Below are 16,416 nucleotides of genomic sequence, written 5' to 3'. Positions count from 1 at the left end.
TAATAGATTAACAATAATGTTAAGATTTAAATAAGTAGGAGTAAAGTTAAATAAAACAAAATGTAACGAGAGTTTTAGAGCTTGAGTTTCAACGAGCTCTATAGATTAAGTTAAAACAAAAAGCACAAGATGGTCACTAGTCTACTCTAAATGCCTCCCAAAGTTCCTCAATAGCAGCCCTGAGGGTTCTGTCCTATAGGATCTCCTCCTCCATGTAGTATCGCTCCTACCAATCTTCTTCTAAGGGATCGATGATTAAGCAGAAATAGATGAGGAAACACAGGTTCCTCTTGTAGGAATCACTTTTTTCCCTAAAGTCATCCGGGTTCTCTATGAAGATGATTGGGTAGGTGACAACAAGTTCCCCATGAACATAAAGCATGTTATAATTTTCTGCTAATGGGATGGTAAGTGTCATACCTAATATTTTGGAGGACAATGTCCAAGTCACCAAGCAGAACATCTTCAAACAAATCCCTGCATAAGGTGGCTATGAGACTATGGTCCACATAAAAATAGCGAGCAACTACAATGAACATGGATACAATACCCGGGTTGGACTAGAATCTATTAGGACTGTTAATAAATTGGGTCCCTAAGCATCGTAGGACAACCTGCCAAATGACCCCGTTCTTAACTTTGACAATTTGCATAATGTGCTCTATTTTGATCGGTCTGTTGAAAGCCATGAGCCAAGAGGGGAAAGAAAGCTTGATCGGAGTATCCATTGAAGAAGAGTGGAGCCTAGAAAGCCAACCCTCAAGATAAATAGGCGATGGGAAGCTTGCCAACCTATCACTATAAATGCCATAAAGGTATACAATCTAATCACTGAGAAAATCTTCTAACAAGTACTGCACTTAACACGAAAGAAATAAAGAAGGCGTATATTGTACAATGATATTCTTAGTAAAGATGCCATCTAGTGAGAGATGTGACAAGGAAGAGTAAATGTGAGCCGCTGAAAAGAAAAGAAACCTTGAGAAGAGATGCATGATGTCAAACTATCTTGAAAAAACATGGGCATGTGTCTTCCTTGTAGGTGACAATTGGAAAAATGAATCCCGACTCTGAACTTTCCTCCAAAATATGGTTTGAGCCTTTGATTTTTAAAAAAATCGAATGGATGGAAATGGATGTTCACTGTTTATGGCATTAAACTTCATAAGCGAAAACATTAATTGATGTTTGTATTAGTATTATTAATAATAATAATGTAATTTTTTGTTTGAGTAAACTAAACACGTGTCTTCTTTGCGGGGGACAACAACGAAAACTTTTAAAGGGATTAACTTCATTACAAATGCAAACATTTAAAGATGAAAGCTTAATCATATTTAACTTTAAAAACACATTTCCAAATCTTCCAAGGAGTCTGCAAGTCCATAATCCATTAAACAAAATTTGAAATGAAACTACATATTTTCATTAATATTCAAACGGTAATTACAATGTTCACAAGGAATAATGCCAATTTGCTTGTAATTTGTTAAAACAAAGCAAATCCCAAAATACAACAGTTACGGATTGTCAACCCTGGGAAACCCTAGTGGTGGTGCTCATCATCAATCTAGAATTGTTGCGTGAGGATTAAATCTGTAAATTCATCAAGATATGTGTTCTGTGTAGGGTCCTCTGCAATCTCAACATCCAGAAAAAACCATTTTTTTAAAAAGTCTCTTCCACACTACACCCATTTCCTGTGGCGCCTCAATTGCTCGACAATGAGGTCTAGTAGAAAAGGTTGCATTGCCACATTTTGGCCAGGTTGTAAAAGCTTGCATAATTAATGAGCCCAAGGGATGCCCACCCCTAATGCTACATGCGCGATGACATCAATGTCATCACCTAGATAGACTTATTTGAACGTCTGCCTCAATAGTATAAGCATGTTCGCCTTTTGTTCTTCGAGATCGAGGAGAGATGCTAGAAATCAAGAAGTAATGTTCGTGTTGACACGGTACTTGTCTTCATTCTCCAGAAACTCGCGACTGAGCACCATTTTCATGGCCTCAAAGACAAAAGGATCAACATCATTGCAAATTTTATTTATGTTTTCATCAGGAAAAGGGCCTAGAAATGCCCTTTGTGGTTCTTCCAATTTGCACCTCAATCTTATTGGAGTGTCCATTGCAGACAATTTACCTAAACCGAACTATTTGCACCACCAACACTAGAGGTAGGGGGAATTCACCTAAACTAGATAGATTTTTCCTAAACTATGCGAAAATTATTGCTACCAAACACTACCATAGTCACTTCGAAAAACAAATTGATAAATGACGAAGAAAAGAGCCTACCAATAACTTAATAAGGTCGACAACCATGACATCCATTTAACCTTCTGTATCCCTTAGTCCTTAAATTCTATTAGTAGAAAATCTTTGGAAATCTTTCCCACATATGCAAGATTATAGTTTATAATTTTTCTTTAGTACAGAAGCAAAAGTGAAGCATGTGAAGTTGATAGCAAAGGGAATGCAAGTGACAGCGATGGGACATCTAATTAATGTCCACCATTGATATATAATCATCGAATGATACACTATTGTTCGGTACAACTCCACTGTGTTGTATTTATTACCAATTGCCATTTGGCAGTTGTTAGGTAACACATTTTAATATGTACTTTTTCCAAATAGGGAGGGCCTTTCGAGATAAAGTCTGGTAGGAAACAAATAGGTTGATCAACAATCATCCAGCGAGGCATAAAATACTTTGGATTTATATTAATTTGAAAAATTTGAGTACAATTGAGCTGGAAAATTGAAATAGTTGCATAATTTTATAATAGCCTATACAAAATTTTGTTCTATGAACATTCAACAGAATACAATAAGTATACCTATTATATGTTGTATATCCTTTAAATACCTCCTAGAGATTCTTGGTACCCCTTCTTATAGAAAATGAAGGGGTGCATACAAGCTTCGGACTTTTGGTAACTAATAACCAATTTGCAGAATTTTCCCCAAAAGATTACGAAATGATTTGGAAAACAAGGAAATTAATGAAGTGCCCGCCGCATAGCTTGAAACATTGCCAATATATTGTCAATTTGTTCTATGTTTGCAACATGTGGATTGAGCCTCTTTTGTCGTCAAATCATGCCTAGTCCAACTCCTCCCTTTTTGCCTCTTGCTCCAGTTCATGTTGATCACTGATATACTTGGGATTATTTATTCGGAGATCCCACACATCATTCATCATGCTACTAATAATATCATACTGATCTTCTTCAGACCTAACCTACCCTGGGTGCACTAGATGGTTTGGTGCATGTCCTGTTGGATGCTCCTGAATAGGAAGTCCCATGTTCATCAACTTTCCCAACTGCACTTATTAATCTAGAGAAAACCTTGCGCTCTGAGTACACTTTTTCATTTTCCCTGGCAACTTGGTTTTATACAACATGCATTTAATGCTAGAAGGAAATTAATTGTCATGTTTCACATGCTTTGAAAACAAATTGTACAACATTTGCCAATGTGTTACATTTTTTTTGCATTAAAAGCAACCAAATCACCTAATTAATTATGTACCCTTTCCAGCTAAGGGGAAAAATCGCCTCATACATTATGTATTTTTTCCATCGAATGGGAAAACATCGCCTCATAATTCATATATTCTTTCCATTCAAGAGGAAAAAATTGCTTCCTAAATTGTGTATTTCACCAAAGAAAAATGAATTATTTGCCCCGTCTTTATGAAATTCTTTCACGTTGGAAAAAAATAGCCAATAAAATTAAAGTATTTGTATGTTGAAAAAAAAATCACCAAGGGAAAATAATGTTTTCCTTTGGAAAAAATGATGGATTCGCCAACATTTTATAAATTTTCTGTGGAGGGGGTTTCTTAAAGTTATCCCTGATCAATGGGCAATAAAGTTAGGAATAGATCCATATACCAATTATAGTATGGTCAATAATTGATTTCTGAGTTTGGACATAGGATATTGGATTTAGACACATATTAGCCATGAATTATGCATTCAAACACCTACGGATTCTAGATCTATGCATTTTGATTTTTCTTCGATCTGTAACATAGCTGTGTGTGGCATAAAAGAAAAAATCTTGTGGAAAAAAATCAGCAAACTAAAAGTATAACATGTTTTGAAAAAATCAGGATTTAAAACAGAAAAGTCAGATTAAATATTACATCATTTCTATGCATGTCCTAACAAGCTCTAGTTTGTAGTTGTGCCTTCTATGCATGTCCCATTGAGCTCCCATTTGTAGTTGTGACCTAAAAATATCATAAAGTATTTTGCTATCTCACAAGTTTTGAGGTCTCACAAGATGGTGGGTGATTGACATTTCATATGCTTTTAAAAAAATGATTTTTATGCAATTCAAATGCAAAAGGATAGTTGAAAATTGCAGTTAGTGATTTTTTAGAAAACAGGATTTTTGGGGGAAAAAATCCTCTGCAGGACAGCTTTGCAAATTTGGGTATAATCGGGTCTTTTGGGGAGATTTTTGCTTCTCTGGTATGTAGTAAACAATCATTAAGATCAGAGGAGCTCAGAAACTTGGGAAATAAATCAACAAGAACAGACCCTTTGATCTCCCAAGCTTCAATGGGTAGATGTAATAATAAATATAGTTTTTATTTTCGTATATCATTCTTGACTTTTAAGCAATTACATTGTCACTGCATTATTTTTAATTGAGCTAATGTGTACATTTTTTAATCTACTCCTTAGCCCTAACATCCACAGATCTTTTTGGCATAATATTTGTTTTCTCAGGCACAGAAAGTTTCTTTTTGTGATGATGACATACATTTTTTCTCTTTGTTGGTGGTTGGCAGGTATGAAGGCCGTGAGAATGATTTTTCCAGTAGGCTTGAGTTGGACCGCCCATTGTTGAATGATCTTCTGACACATGACTAACAACATCTTGGTATCTTGTCCAAGACCCCTTTTCTTTATCAGTTCTATATGTAGTTTAGTTGATTTTTTCTCATTCTTCATAAATCTGTCGTCAGATTGTGCACATGAATTCTGTGCACTTATGAAGTTGCCAATGTGCCCTTAACCAAGGGGAAAGTGAAATTATCTTGTAACTGCAGAGGAAGTAAAGGTGTCACCAACATTCTTAATGTAAATCAAAATCAAGGGGCGTTGAGGTTTACCAGTAAAAAAAACAAAATTCTCCTCAATCATAGTAGATGGAAAGGAGAAGCTGGTTGCATTCATTGAACAGATGGACTATGGTAATTCATTGTTGATTGTCATGATGGGCCAAAGCACTGTTCCTTTATTTTCATTACAAGTTCATTCCCTTTTCCTTAAACAGAGTGCCTTTGATCTGTGCATATCTACGTAGTCATGAGAAGACATTATTTTTTTCCTATCATTTTGGCATAAGATTTTGGTCTTCAGTGTGGGGTCATCGTAAGTGTAATTAATTTTCTTTGTGATATGTTCAATTAAGATGATATTTTAGAAAAATAAATGTTTTAGACTGAGTGAAATCAGTGTAATACTATAATCTTTGGCAAATAAGTATAACTCAAGTAAAGTAGCGATATGAAAAGGATAATGTCCCAGTGAAAGGAAGAATGGATACCCATATAAATGATAAAATCAGAGATAAGATACTTGAGATCAAAAAGTCTGATCTTGATTCAGGACAACTGCTTTTGGTTGCTCACCAACAAATTATTCATGAGAAGTCCCATTTGCATTAATTTTATTACACAACTGTTACATGTACACCAACAGACGCTTGGTTTTCTCTTTGACTTTGTTTTTGACATATATAAACACACTGTAATCGGTAGATCTACAGACATTCTTATAGCATATAACTATCCTACTCCCAGTGTGCAGGAGGTACCTAACTTTACTTCAAATATGAGACATACGTACCTTACCCTATGCAAGATTTGAAATTGTGGCATCTCTTTGGAGACTGAAGTTCTCTATCGTAAATACAAACTTACAGATGCTCAAACAGTTTACAAACCTGCATGTACGCACACCAATACTAGCACATCTCAATTAATAATAATAGATCTTTTAGACCTCATGTAAACATTGAATGCTAAAAACTCAAATAGGGTGATTTCATGCTTCAAGGGCTTTTTAAAACACTTCACTAACCAACCTATCGAAAATAGGAGCTGTTTCTGTACTAAGGTATACAGGAACAACAAGATTATTCCTTACAGATACATAAATGAGACTAAAGGCTGTATATTTAAAGTAAACAATAAAATCAATCTAGATATGTTAAGATTGAGTTACTCTTTGGCTACATTCAAAGCCAATTACATTGACTTAGCTGACCATCATTGCTATTTGTGAGCACTACTAGTTGGAAATTGGTGTGTGTTTTTTCTCAATGAATGTCAACAATAGTTTTTTTTAAAGACCATGCTAGTGATTACCAGAGTTTTAAATGTATAACCTGTGTATTGCTATGTTAAAAACAATGGGTAGAGTGTAGAGCTCTACCAAGAATAGGAGGAAGTCGTACATACCAAAATAAAGGATAATACTTAGAAGCTTATGGACGCATATTTTGAGACATGTTTTACAAAGAGATCATATGCCGACATTCTGCTACATTGTTTTCTATTAGTACTACTAAGTGGCAAATGGCTCAACAATTCTTTTGGCCGATGTAAAGTGAATGTGGCTAATAAGTAGGAACTAATAAGTTTTATCTTTAACATGTGGTTCTCAATGATCTATTCTACCATAACTGAGAAAAGTCCTAGGATGATGTGTTTTAAGTTGATAAATTGAGTTTTAAGTGGAAGAGTCCAAAATTAATTGCAGCTTTTTTTTCAATAATAATTGTAGCTTTTTCTTTTCTTTTCTGGATTCAGTTATGTAGTTTTTTTTTTTTTTGCATTTTGGTTTTTAGTTTAATTTTTTTTAATATATATATTTTAGTTTTTTTCAAAATATACTTCGCTCTCCTATTTATGTTCCTAGGTTTATATGGACATTCTTTCAGTATTTTTTTTATTTCATGTTTTTGCAAATTTATATTGTATTTGTTTATACTTATTGAAATTTGTGCAACCCCCCACTCCCCTTTTTGTCATGTTTATGTTTACTATCTAACCATTTTTCTCATACAACTTTCTCGTCTTGATGATTAATCATAGTGTCCAAAATTTTACAATCTAACTATTTTTCTCATATAACTTTCTTGCCTTGATGATTAATCATAGCGTGTCTGAAATTTTGATGCAATTTTTATTTATTTTGTTATTTGGGCACAAAAGACTACTATGGATTCAAGTGTCAAAATATGAATATTTTTTTTTTTTTTTTTTGTCTTTTCTTTGATATTTTGAATACTTTCATTTGGAGATTATGGACAATTGGTGATGGCAAGGTATAGAAAATGATTTCACATATAGAGACTATTATAATTTTAACCTTAAAATGATCTTAAATCTCCCTAGCCCATTTAAGGGATCTAAATGTTATCAAATTTTATAAGATCAATTGATTATAAAATTGTTGTATAGGTGGTTGATTCATTTGGGGAATGTGGCACACTAACATTTTAATTTATATATTGTGCATGGTGCAAATGACTTTGCGTATAGTAAAACTTGTTCAAATTTCCTTTGAACTTAATATCTAAGGTTCTTAAATATGCAACACAAAACAATTCAAAATACATTTTATCATGTGTTCTTAAGATAGTGGACACGACATTTCAATATGTTTACATAACTTTTATATCTTAGAAATATCTATTGAAGAATATGTTTAATCTAATGAACACTTGTATATTTGAGCAAAACATCTTTGGAAAAAAATGTACAATAAGATTTAATGAAATGGACATAAATTAAGATTATTCTAAATTAAGAATAATGAAATTTATATTAAATATTAAGTCTTATTTTTGAAAAGACAATTAGTTTATATTTGAAAGACCCTTGATCTACTAATGAAGTTGATTGGTTCACAAAGAGTCCACCAGGGTTCAAGTTTTGCTGAGTGCAGAAGCCCAACACCATAAGGGATGAGGCTACGATTGTGCCCCAAGTGATTTTGACGGCGTAGATGCCCCTTAGTCCTTCGCCCTAAGATGAAGAGGTGCACGTGTGGGCTTGCATCAGGTTCCTAACTCCTCAACCCAAAGAAAAGTAAAGGAAAAAAAAAATCAACTAACAAAGCTCCATTATAACCAAGAAAAAAATTACAAAAGAATTTCATAAGACTTACGTCTTTTTTGAAATAAATGGAAAATTCATTGTATTTCCACTCTTAATGCTAATTCAATTGCACTCAATATGATATGATAACTAGTTCTAAAATTAAATATGTACCATGTTGACTTTAATTGTTTGTGTAGAGATTAAAGACATACAAATAAATGATTTAATAAGTTTGCTAAGAAAAAAACATTCTTAATATGTATTTAATAGTAATATATCCTCAAACTTGATGACAAATAATGATAATACAGAGTACGAGATTAATAAACCAAATTTAGATTGATAAGATTGGAGGTTTTAGTGAAACACTTTATTCATTCCAATCATGGTGGATCCTCTAAGGGCAACCTAATATTCAAGAAGCCATTTTTTTCATTCATTTATTTTCTTCTCATGTTTATTTCTTATTTTTAAAATTTGTATGAAGTGATCTAATATTGTTCCATTCTACAATTATAATTATTCATTTGATGAAATTGCCATTGTTGATAGGTTTGAAGACAGATTTTGATTTGATGTGCAATATATTGTTGATTAATGTTAAATGTCATTGTTGTAGATGACTATTAAATTGTATAAATTTATAAATAAATAAATGAAATAGTATCTCAAAAGATAATTGCAAAGTTAGAACCTAAACCCTTGTCATTATTTTGATCAATTATTGATACATTTGAAATTAAAAAAATCTCACTTTGAAGTTGACACTCCACATGTTGATTAAGATATCAAAATCTTCTATTTGTCAATTACAAATATTGATCTCAAATGACAAATTATTGTTGATTTTACATTTTCTTTGTTTCACTTGATAATTGCTAATGGTAGATGTTATGGAAAACAAATTAGTTAATCTCTCTTGTTTGGAAATCTATTTTGAATTAATTGTTCTTATCATTTTTTCTAATGCATTTATATTAATGGGCTAGCTGGTTTAGTTTGAAAATGCATGAATCCTTGAACATATGTTATCAGTCTGTAGACATGCTCTTAATAACTAATTTGAGTTTCTAAAAGTTGCATTAGTTACAAAAGGTTGTGTTTCTTAGTATTATTATTTGTATCTCTTTATTCAATTGTTGGTCTACTACATACACATAAAGCATCATGATAATTCCCTCCTACTAACAACTTAGTGTTTCTTTTAGACACGCTGTTAAGAATCGTAATGAATGTATTAGATATATTAAACACACGATTTTATTTAATTTCATAAAAATAATAGTATAAATTATTATAACTTATATCTCAAACATATATATTCTATTATGAATCATAAATATAGTTAATTGAATTAGCGCACATATAATAATATTGTTCAAAATAAAAGTTATCATCCAAATCAACGAATAGTCACGTGACTTATGAAACGACGTAAAACACATATTAATAATGGATGCAAATGATCGTAAAATGGCATTTATTTTGGCACCGAATAAAAAAGAGGGATTAGACACAATGAATCAAATCACGTATGAGAAGAGGAACATTAAGAAGTTAAAAGAGAAAAAGAAAACAAGCTACAACAAATTCATAATAGATCAAAGGGGAAAATGTATTTCCACCTTATTCAAAGGTATGTTAACTATATCTGCCTTAGTTGAGCATATTTATTTAATTCTAAGATTAGTATGAATAAGGTTATAATAAATCATAAAGTATTTTAATATTAGTTAGTGATACTTTATTTAACGATGATTATTAAATAATTTAAATATAATGACAAGTAAATAATAAATAAACAAATATATATAATCAATACATTACATACGTAAAATTATGATTTCACATAATTATAAATATGAAATTATTTAACAATAGATTATAGTGATCGTAGGATATATATATATATATATATATATATATATATATATATATATATATATATATATATATATAAAATAGTGAAATTGGGAATATTTATAATGATTAAATGATATAACATATTTTAATATAAGAATTATTATTTTATGTGATTTTATGAATGATATTGAATCTGTGTGTGTGTGTTATGTTTTATAGTCGTAATAGATGAGATGTTAATATAAAACTAGATTACTCCTTAATCGTTTTCTATAGTCGTAGGAGTTCATAGATGGTGTTGTGTAGGGAAAGAAGAGTAAATTGAGAGAGTATAGTGGTGTCAAGTGCCCTACAACAAGTAAATCCACGCTCTCCTTGGGATGAACTTAGGAGGAGAGTAAGGAAGCAATTATTAAACATGACAATTACTAAAAGCATTATAAATTATATGTTATTTCCTCAAATTGAATTAACTTAGTTACATAGTAATAAGTGTTAAACTTTGGTTATGAACAACCTCCGAGTAGGGGTCATTATAGTAATTGATACTTTCAAGTTTTACTATGGATTATCATGCAAAGCTATACACCTCACAAAAAGGATTTTGAATGTGTACAGTAAAAACTTGTACACCCACATGTGAAATTTAGGCCACACTTTTGGAACCACTTTAGTCTACATCTCATTATGATTTGAGTAGGTCCATTAGGATGTTCAAATTCCTTGTGAACAACTATTTTCTAGTGTGAACTTGACATTAATTATGTCTTATCTTTGTTGCTTGTTATCTTTGAGCATGATTTGTTTGGACATTAGTACATCACATGAATGTTTGTGTGCCACATACTCATCCATTGATATCCTCATGTTGAAATGTTGGTCATGTGCGTGTTTTCCACTTATCACTTGCCTTTGTTAATAGGAATCTTCTAGAATTGCCTAAAAGTCTCTTTTCCCCTCATTTTCTCTCTTTAAAGTGAGGTCTTTTGCACACATGCACACACACATGCACACACATGTACATACAAAGATGCAGGAGCATCTCGTACATCATGTTATCCTACTAATTTTGTTGGTTGCTACCAAGTTACAGACATTGCCTAGTGCTAGTAATTATTTAGTATTGACCGAGTTGAAGTTTTTCGAGGTTGTGTTAACATACTGGTAAGCGTGTTATCCCTTTTTTTGCCAGTATCAACCAAGTGATCTTTCAAGTGCCAAGTTGGTTGGTAGCCAATGTTTTCTGAGTTGCAGTGTTTGCCGAGTTGCAACATTGGCCGAGTGTTCCTTCATGTGCCGAGTGTTCCTATTGGTGCTGAGTGTTCCTATATGTGCCAAGTGCTAGTATTTGTCTTGGTCCTTCTTTGACCAAGTTGTCTATGTTTGGTTCCAGTTTGGGCTGACCTTGCGTGTATTTAATTTCGTAATGGGCATTTAATATTTGTTAGAGCCAACTTGTGGCTTGGTTATAAATTTAATTTAAGGATTTAATTAGTTGGTAATTTGTAATAGGCTGACTTGTGGCCATGCAAGTATTTAAAGGGGTCTTGGGGCTTAGGCAAATTTTATTGCTTAAGTATGGAGATGTAGAGAAGCATGGAGAAGTCATTTTAGTTTAAGGAGTCTTAGAGTGGAGTAGCTTGGAGATAGAAGTTCACATTTGAGTTTGGAGATCTGTTCTTCTTGGAAAGATATATTCTTCTTTGTAATGGTTGTAACCCGTAAGGTCATACAGTCGGGCATGCTAGATGTAAACTTTTTGATTTGAATATATGAAATATTGTCTATCTGGATCTGAATCTCATTCCTCTTGTTTATTTTTCGCTATGTGTTTGTGTGCTGCTTTTTGGATCACCTCATTTTGGGGTACATCCAAATTCACACTACATCAGATGGTATCAAAGCTCAATGTTCTTGAGTGTGTAGATAGATCACTAAAGTATGAAGCAGTTTGTACTAGGACCTTGGTTGGGTGAAAATTTATCAGAGAAGATTTTGATTTCAAAAGTCCTAGTTTGTTAGTGTATTTGGTGTAGGGTGGCAGATCTGCAAATTTGGCCTACACTTGCTGAGGACTCACCATTCAATCATTGTTTGTATGTGTAAAGACGGTTCATGGAAGGAGAGATGCAAATCCAGAATTATTCAACATGTTGAGGAAAATTACAATTGGAGTAGAAGCTATTGAGTTAGTGTAAGATCGTGGAAGACATCTTGATGATGTTGAGAGCAATGAATATGATTCCTTTTGGGATGAATTACATGAAAAGATTGATGACCTGGAAGAGTTTGATTTGAGTTGTTATCTGAGGATTAGAAAGAAGGCTATTTGGCCAATTCAAGAGATTATGAAGAGAAGAAGACAGATCATGGAAGTACATGATGATTTTGCTAATGTATCTTTTGGTTTTCATGAATAGATGGATATATCAGACATGGAAATTGTATGACATCTTATTGTCTGCAATGAGATTGCTGAAGAAGAGAGTTTCATTTATGTTAGTAAGGAATTGGAAGTTACTATTATTCAAGATGATGTTAATGTTGAAATGAATGTGATTGAGGACTTACTTGTTGTTTTTGTTGTTGATATGGAGGTATATGTTCATTATGTTATGGATGCTATTGATTTAGATGTTTCTCCCAATAAGAAGATGAATTTATTTGCTGCCAATGTGGTTAAGGGTTTCATAGATGTTATTGAGGTGGATTTACCCAATGTTGTTGTGGCTGATATGGATCTAAACTTACATATTGCTATTAAGATACTGAAGGATATGGATGTTACTACTAATGTGGGTTTTGATGATCTTTTTGAACTACATGTTGCTGGAAGAATGAGTATATATACAGTTATGAGTGTGGATGACTGTTGCTCAAGTTTTAGTTCATATCTTTTGCTCTAGGGTTCTAAGTCAAGTCAAGTGTCAATGTCTTGACTTTGAGTGTAGACTACCTATAGGATGACCTTTCTTCTCATCATCCCTTTAAGCTAATCTAATGCGTAGAATCATGTGAGCAATGCATCAACCCAAAGCTAGGTGATTAAGGTTTTCAGGGTTTGTTATGCATCATCTTAATGAGGAGGTTTGGATCTTCTATTGATTTGTTTCTAATCATGTTGAAGATAAGGATTCATGTTGTGAAGCAATTCTTCATAAAAGCATTTCTAAATCTCTAAGATTTTCTAACTTCACGATCAAAGGTCTATATCTAAAAGAAGAATACATTTAAAAGAGATCATAAATGTTCAGAGAAAATGTAGTAGAGAACATTGAAGATTGAGGCTAAAATATTGATATACAGATTGCAAAAATAAGTAAGAAGCAAGATCAGTAGAATTCAATACAGAGTGAGCAGTCAAAAATGAAAAAATGGCAAAAGAACCAAGTCAAAGGTAGTATGACTCTTTTTGAAATGAAATTGATGCTTAATATTTAATCCACATGTATACATTGCAGAGTTGAAAAGTCAATTGAATGAAAGAATGTGTGCTATTGGCCAATTGAAAATTCCAAATGGTTACTTGTCAAAGTGGATCCCATTCAAATATTAAACGAAAGTTGAATGTCTTAAGCCATTAGATCTTATAAGATCCATGATCATCATTATTTTTGTATTAAAAGTTGTTTGATCATTATTCATAGCAACACAATGACGGATCAACAAGTGTCTTGATGGGCCCATTATGTTCCATAGGGTATAGACAAGTTGATGTCAAAATATCTGATCAATAAAGTACTACCACATGTCTGCCACAAGGTATATAATTAGAAGGTGGACCCACGCTACAAAACAAAGAGACTTAATATCATTTTATTACCACCGTTCGATCGGGAAAAGATCTACATTTGTTGCCATCTCGCTATGTAAAGTTGCAAGGAAAATAATCATACTGACATAATGATGGAAAGATGCATGTACACGGAGAGACCTATGGAGGAAGTTACAAAGAAGGTTTATAATAATTTAATCTTCACCATCAATTTGAGATCAATGATAGGAATTAAAAGTTCTAGTGACCGTTAGAATTTGAAATACGTAGGTTGGCGTGAAATAGTAGAATATGAAGAATTAATGATTTTCTACATGATTTTTTGAGATTCTATGAAGTTGAATAATCATTGTGTGCCTTTAGAAACACCATGGATTTAGAATCATCAATAGAAGAGATACCATGTGCTCATATCATGATGCAAATTGGATAATTTCATATTTTATTCTCATATTCTTTCTATTATATGACCATTACTTTGCCAAAATTAAGAAAGGACAAAAAACCATAAATGTAATCTCATTTGATAATGCAAAGGTCGAAAAACTTGACGGTGAATGGGTCTGTAATTCCATTTACCCTATTTGCTCTTCATGCTTTGTTTCTTGTGGATAGATCAGTTCTGCATTAAGAGTTGAAGGACAATTATATGTGATCCTATCAGGTGGATTCCATTTCATTTTGATATTTGCAGTAGAGGTGATTCCATTAATTTTTCTTTATATATAATTCTGCTTCCTCTCTTGTTCATTTCATATTATGCTAGATAGTGTCATTGAGAATTGAAGGATAGATTTGTGTGAATCTATTAGTAACTTGCTGAATTTGATTTCATTCAAGCCTAGTAGTCAAAGCAATTCCATTTGCCCTTATGTGCATTTCTTCTTCTGTTCCTCTTTTGCATTTAGATGGTTAATAATGCATTTAGAATAGAAGTAAGAGTCAGGAAATCTCAAGATCATCTACTACAATCATTCTATTGGGTGTGATAGGTCATCCAAATCTATTTTACCTGAATTGCTTGTGCCTACAAACAATTTGGTTATCCTTTATTGCTCTTAGGTTAAGAGCTTATAATGTCAAAACTTCTGATCTCATAAAAACATATTCATTGCATATCATTGCAAATCATAGGGAGTTGTACCTAGTCAATTCAGAGGGCAGTGATAGAATAGATACATTGACCCATTTGTTGGTAAACACCCTTTTGTCTCTCCAAGCATTGGGTATCAAAGAGTCAAGATTATAAAATCTAATACGAGAACAAATTTTTAACCAACATTTTTTGGTGACTCTACTAGGGCAATTTAGATGAAAGCTTTGAAGAATTTTCCTTCATATTAATTTGCAACCTAATTCCCTATATTTGAGTTGCAAGAAAGGAGTTGTGGTAGTCAGGTGTCTTCCATAAGATTTTGATACTAGTTTTACACCCTCAATCCGCTGAAGAAAAGAAGAAAATCCAAAGTTTAAGATTGGCAAGATAAATTCAAAACACTATTTTTTGGACATTTGATACACTCTAGATTCCAAATATACTAGGAGTGCCAAGGAGAAAGGAAAGATTGACCCAATATATGAAGAGGTCAAGAAGGCTAACTTTCCTATCCTAGAAGACCTTTGCAGAAGAGGAAGAACATGTGCAAGGGAATCTATAACCAAGCAACTCCAAGATACTATCTTATCTGCAATTGTTCCTCCAAATAGATCACAGAGAAATCAATCTTGTTCTCCTCCTATTGCTAGGACTTCCATTCCTACTGCTTTTGATACTTTTTTGTTGATTGGTGCAACACTCCCATTTTCAATCACCTTTCAAATAAACCAAATCATTGTACTAGTAGTTATGATACAACCATGGGGAAATGCTATTGGTCCTCTTGTCCTTGCAACTAACAATGATTTTCCAAGAGTATCAAGGAAGAACTTCCGAAGATTTAATGGTGATGGTACTACCTCTGCAGAACAACACTTAAGTGCTTTCCATAAGGCTTGTGGTGTAGTAAATCCTCAACATGAGGATGTGGCTATTAGAATGTTTGTAGATATGCTACTGGACAATGCTACTAACTAGTTTCAAGACCTACCTACATGATGCATCACAAATTGGGACACTATGAAACAAAGGTTTGAGGAATGTTATAAAAGTACAAATGATGCACAAGTATCATTGTTGCAATTGAAACCAATAAAGAAAGAGCCATCATTTTTCGTAAGAGATTTTAATGCAAAGTTAAATAAACTCATCAAAAGAATACCTCTTGCGAGTGCACCTACAAATGATAATAAGATGACTTTCTACATTAGTTCTATGCCTCCTAATTTAGGATATCAAATTAGAAGAGAAAATGTAGAAAACTTGCAAGTTGCCCAGACATTAGTTGTGGAGATGGAGGATGACATGATAGCCTTTGGTAAGTGGAAAAGGAAAATTCCAATCTAGAATCATGGGTAATACAACTACTAAGTCTAGTAATATAGAAGGCATGCTTCAAACAATGTCTAATGAGCTCATTTCATTAAAGAAAAAAATCAATAGGCCTGCTCATTCTTTTCATCAACCTCATCAAGAAGGTTATAGAAAATCAAATGGAGGTAAAGCATTGCAAATAAAACCTATTGAACAGAGATTAGCAATT

The 16,416-nt window shown here is 32.8% G+C and overlaps 1 protein-coding gene across 11 annotated transcripts in view; it reads left to right on the top strand.

Annotated features, from left to right (window-relative positions):
• Positions 1-5,300, top strand: part of CLC-D (chloride channel D) — a 192,593-nt gene extending 187,293 nt beyond the window's left edge. For 6 of the 11 annotated variants that reach the window (XR_016363934.1, XR_016363935.1, XR_016363931.1 and 3 more), the window contains exon 24: positions 4,816-5,300. Coding sequence is in view for 4 of the 11 variants with exons in the window: in XM_089825892.1 (XP_089682018.1) it covers positions 4,816-4,897 (82 nt within the window). In the remaining 7 variants the exon portion in view is untranslated. The remainder of the gene's footprint in view (positions 1-4,815) is intronic. The other 5 variants (XR_016363930.1, XR_016363933.1, XM_089825894.1 and 2 more) reach the window with 2 other exon arrangements.
• Positions 5,301-16,416: the final 11,116 nt, after the last annotated feature.

The sequence above is a fragment of the Cupressus sempervirens genome, chromosome 4 (assembly GCF_028749045.1).
Source record: "Cupressus sempervirens isolate cs-2001-9-10 chromosome 4, ASM2874904v1, whole genome shotgun sequence".
Taxonomy (NCBI): Eukaryota; Viridiplantae; Streptophyta; class Pinopsida; order Cupressales; family Cupressaceae; genus Cupressus; species Cupressus sempervirens.
This window is presented reverse-complemented; position numbering and strand designations above follow the sequence as displayed.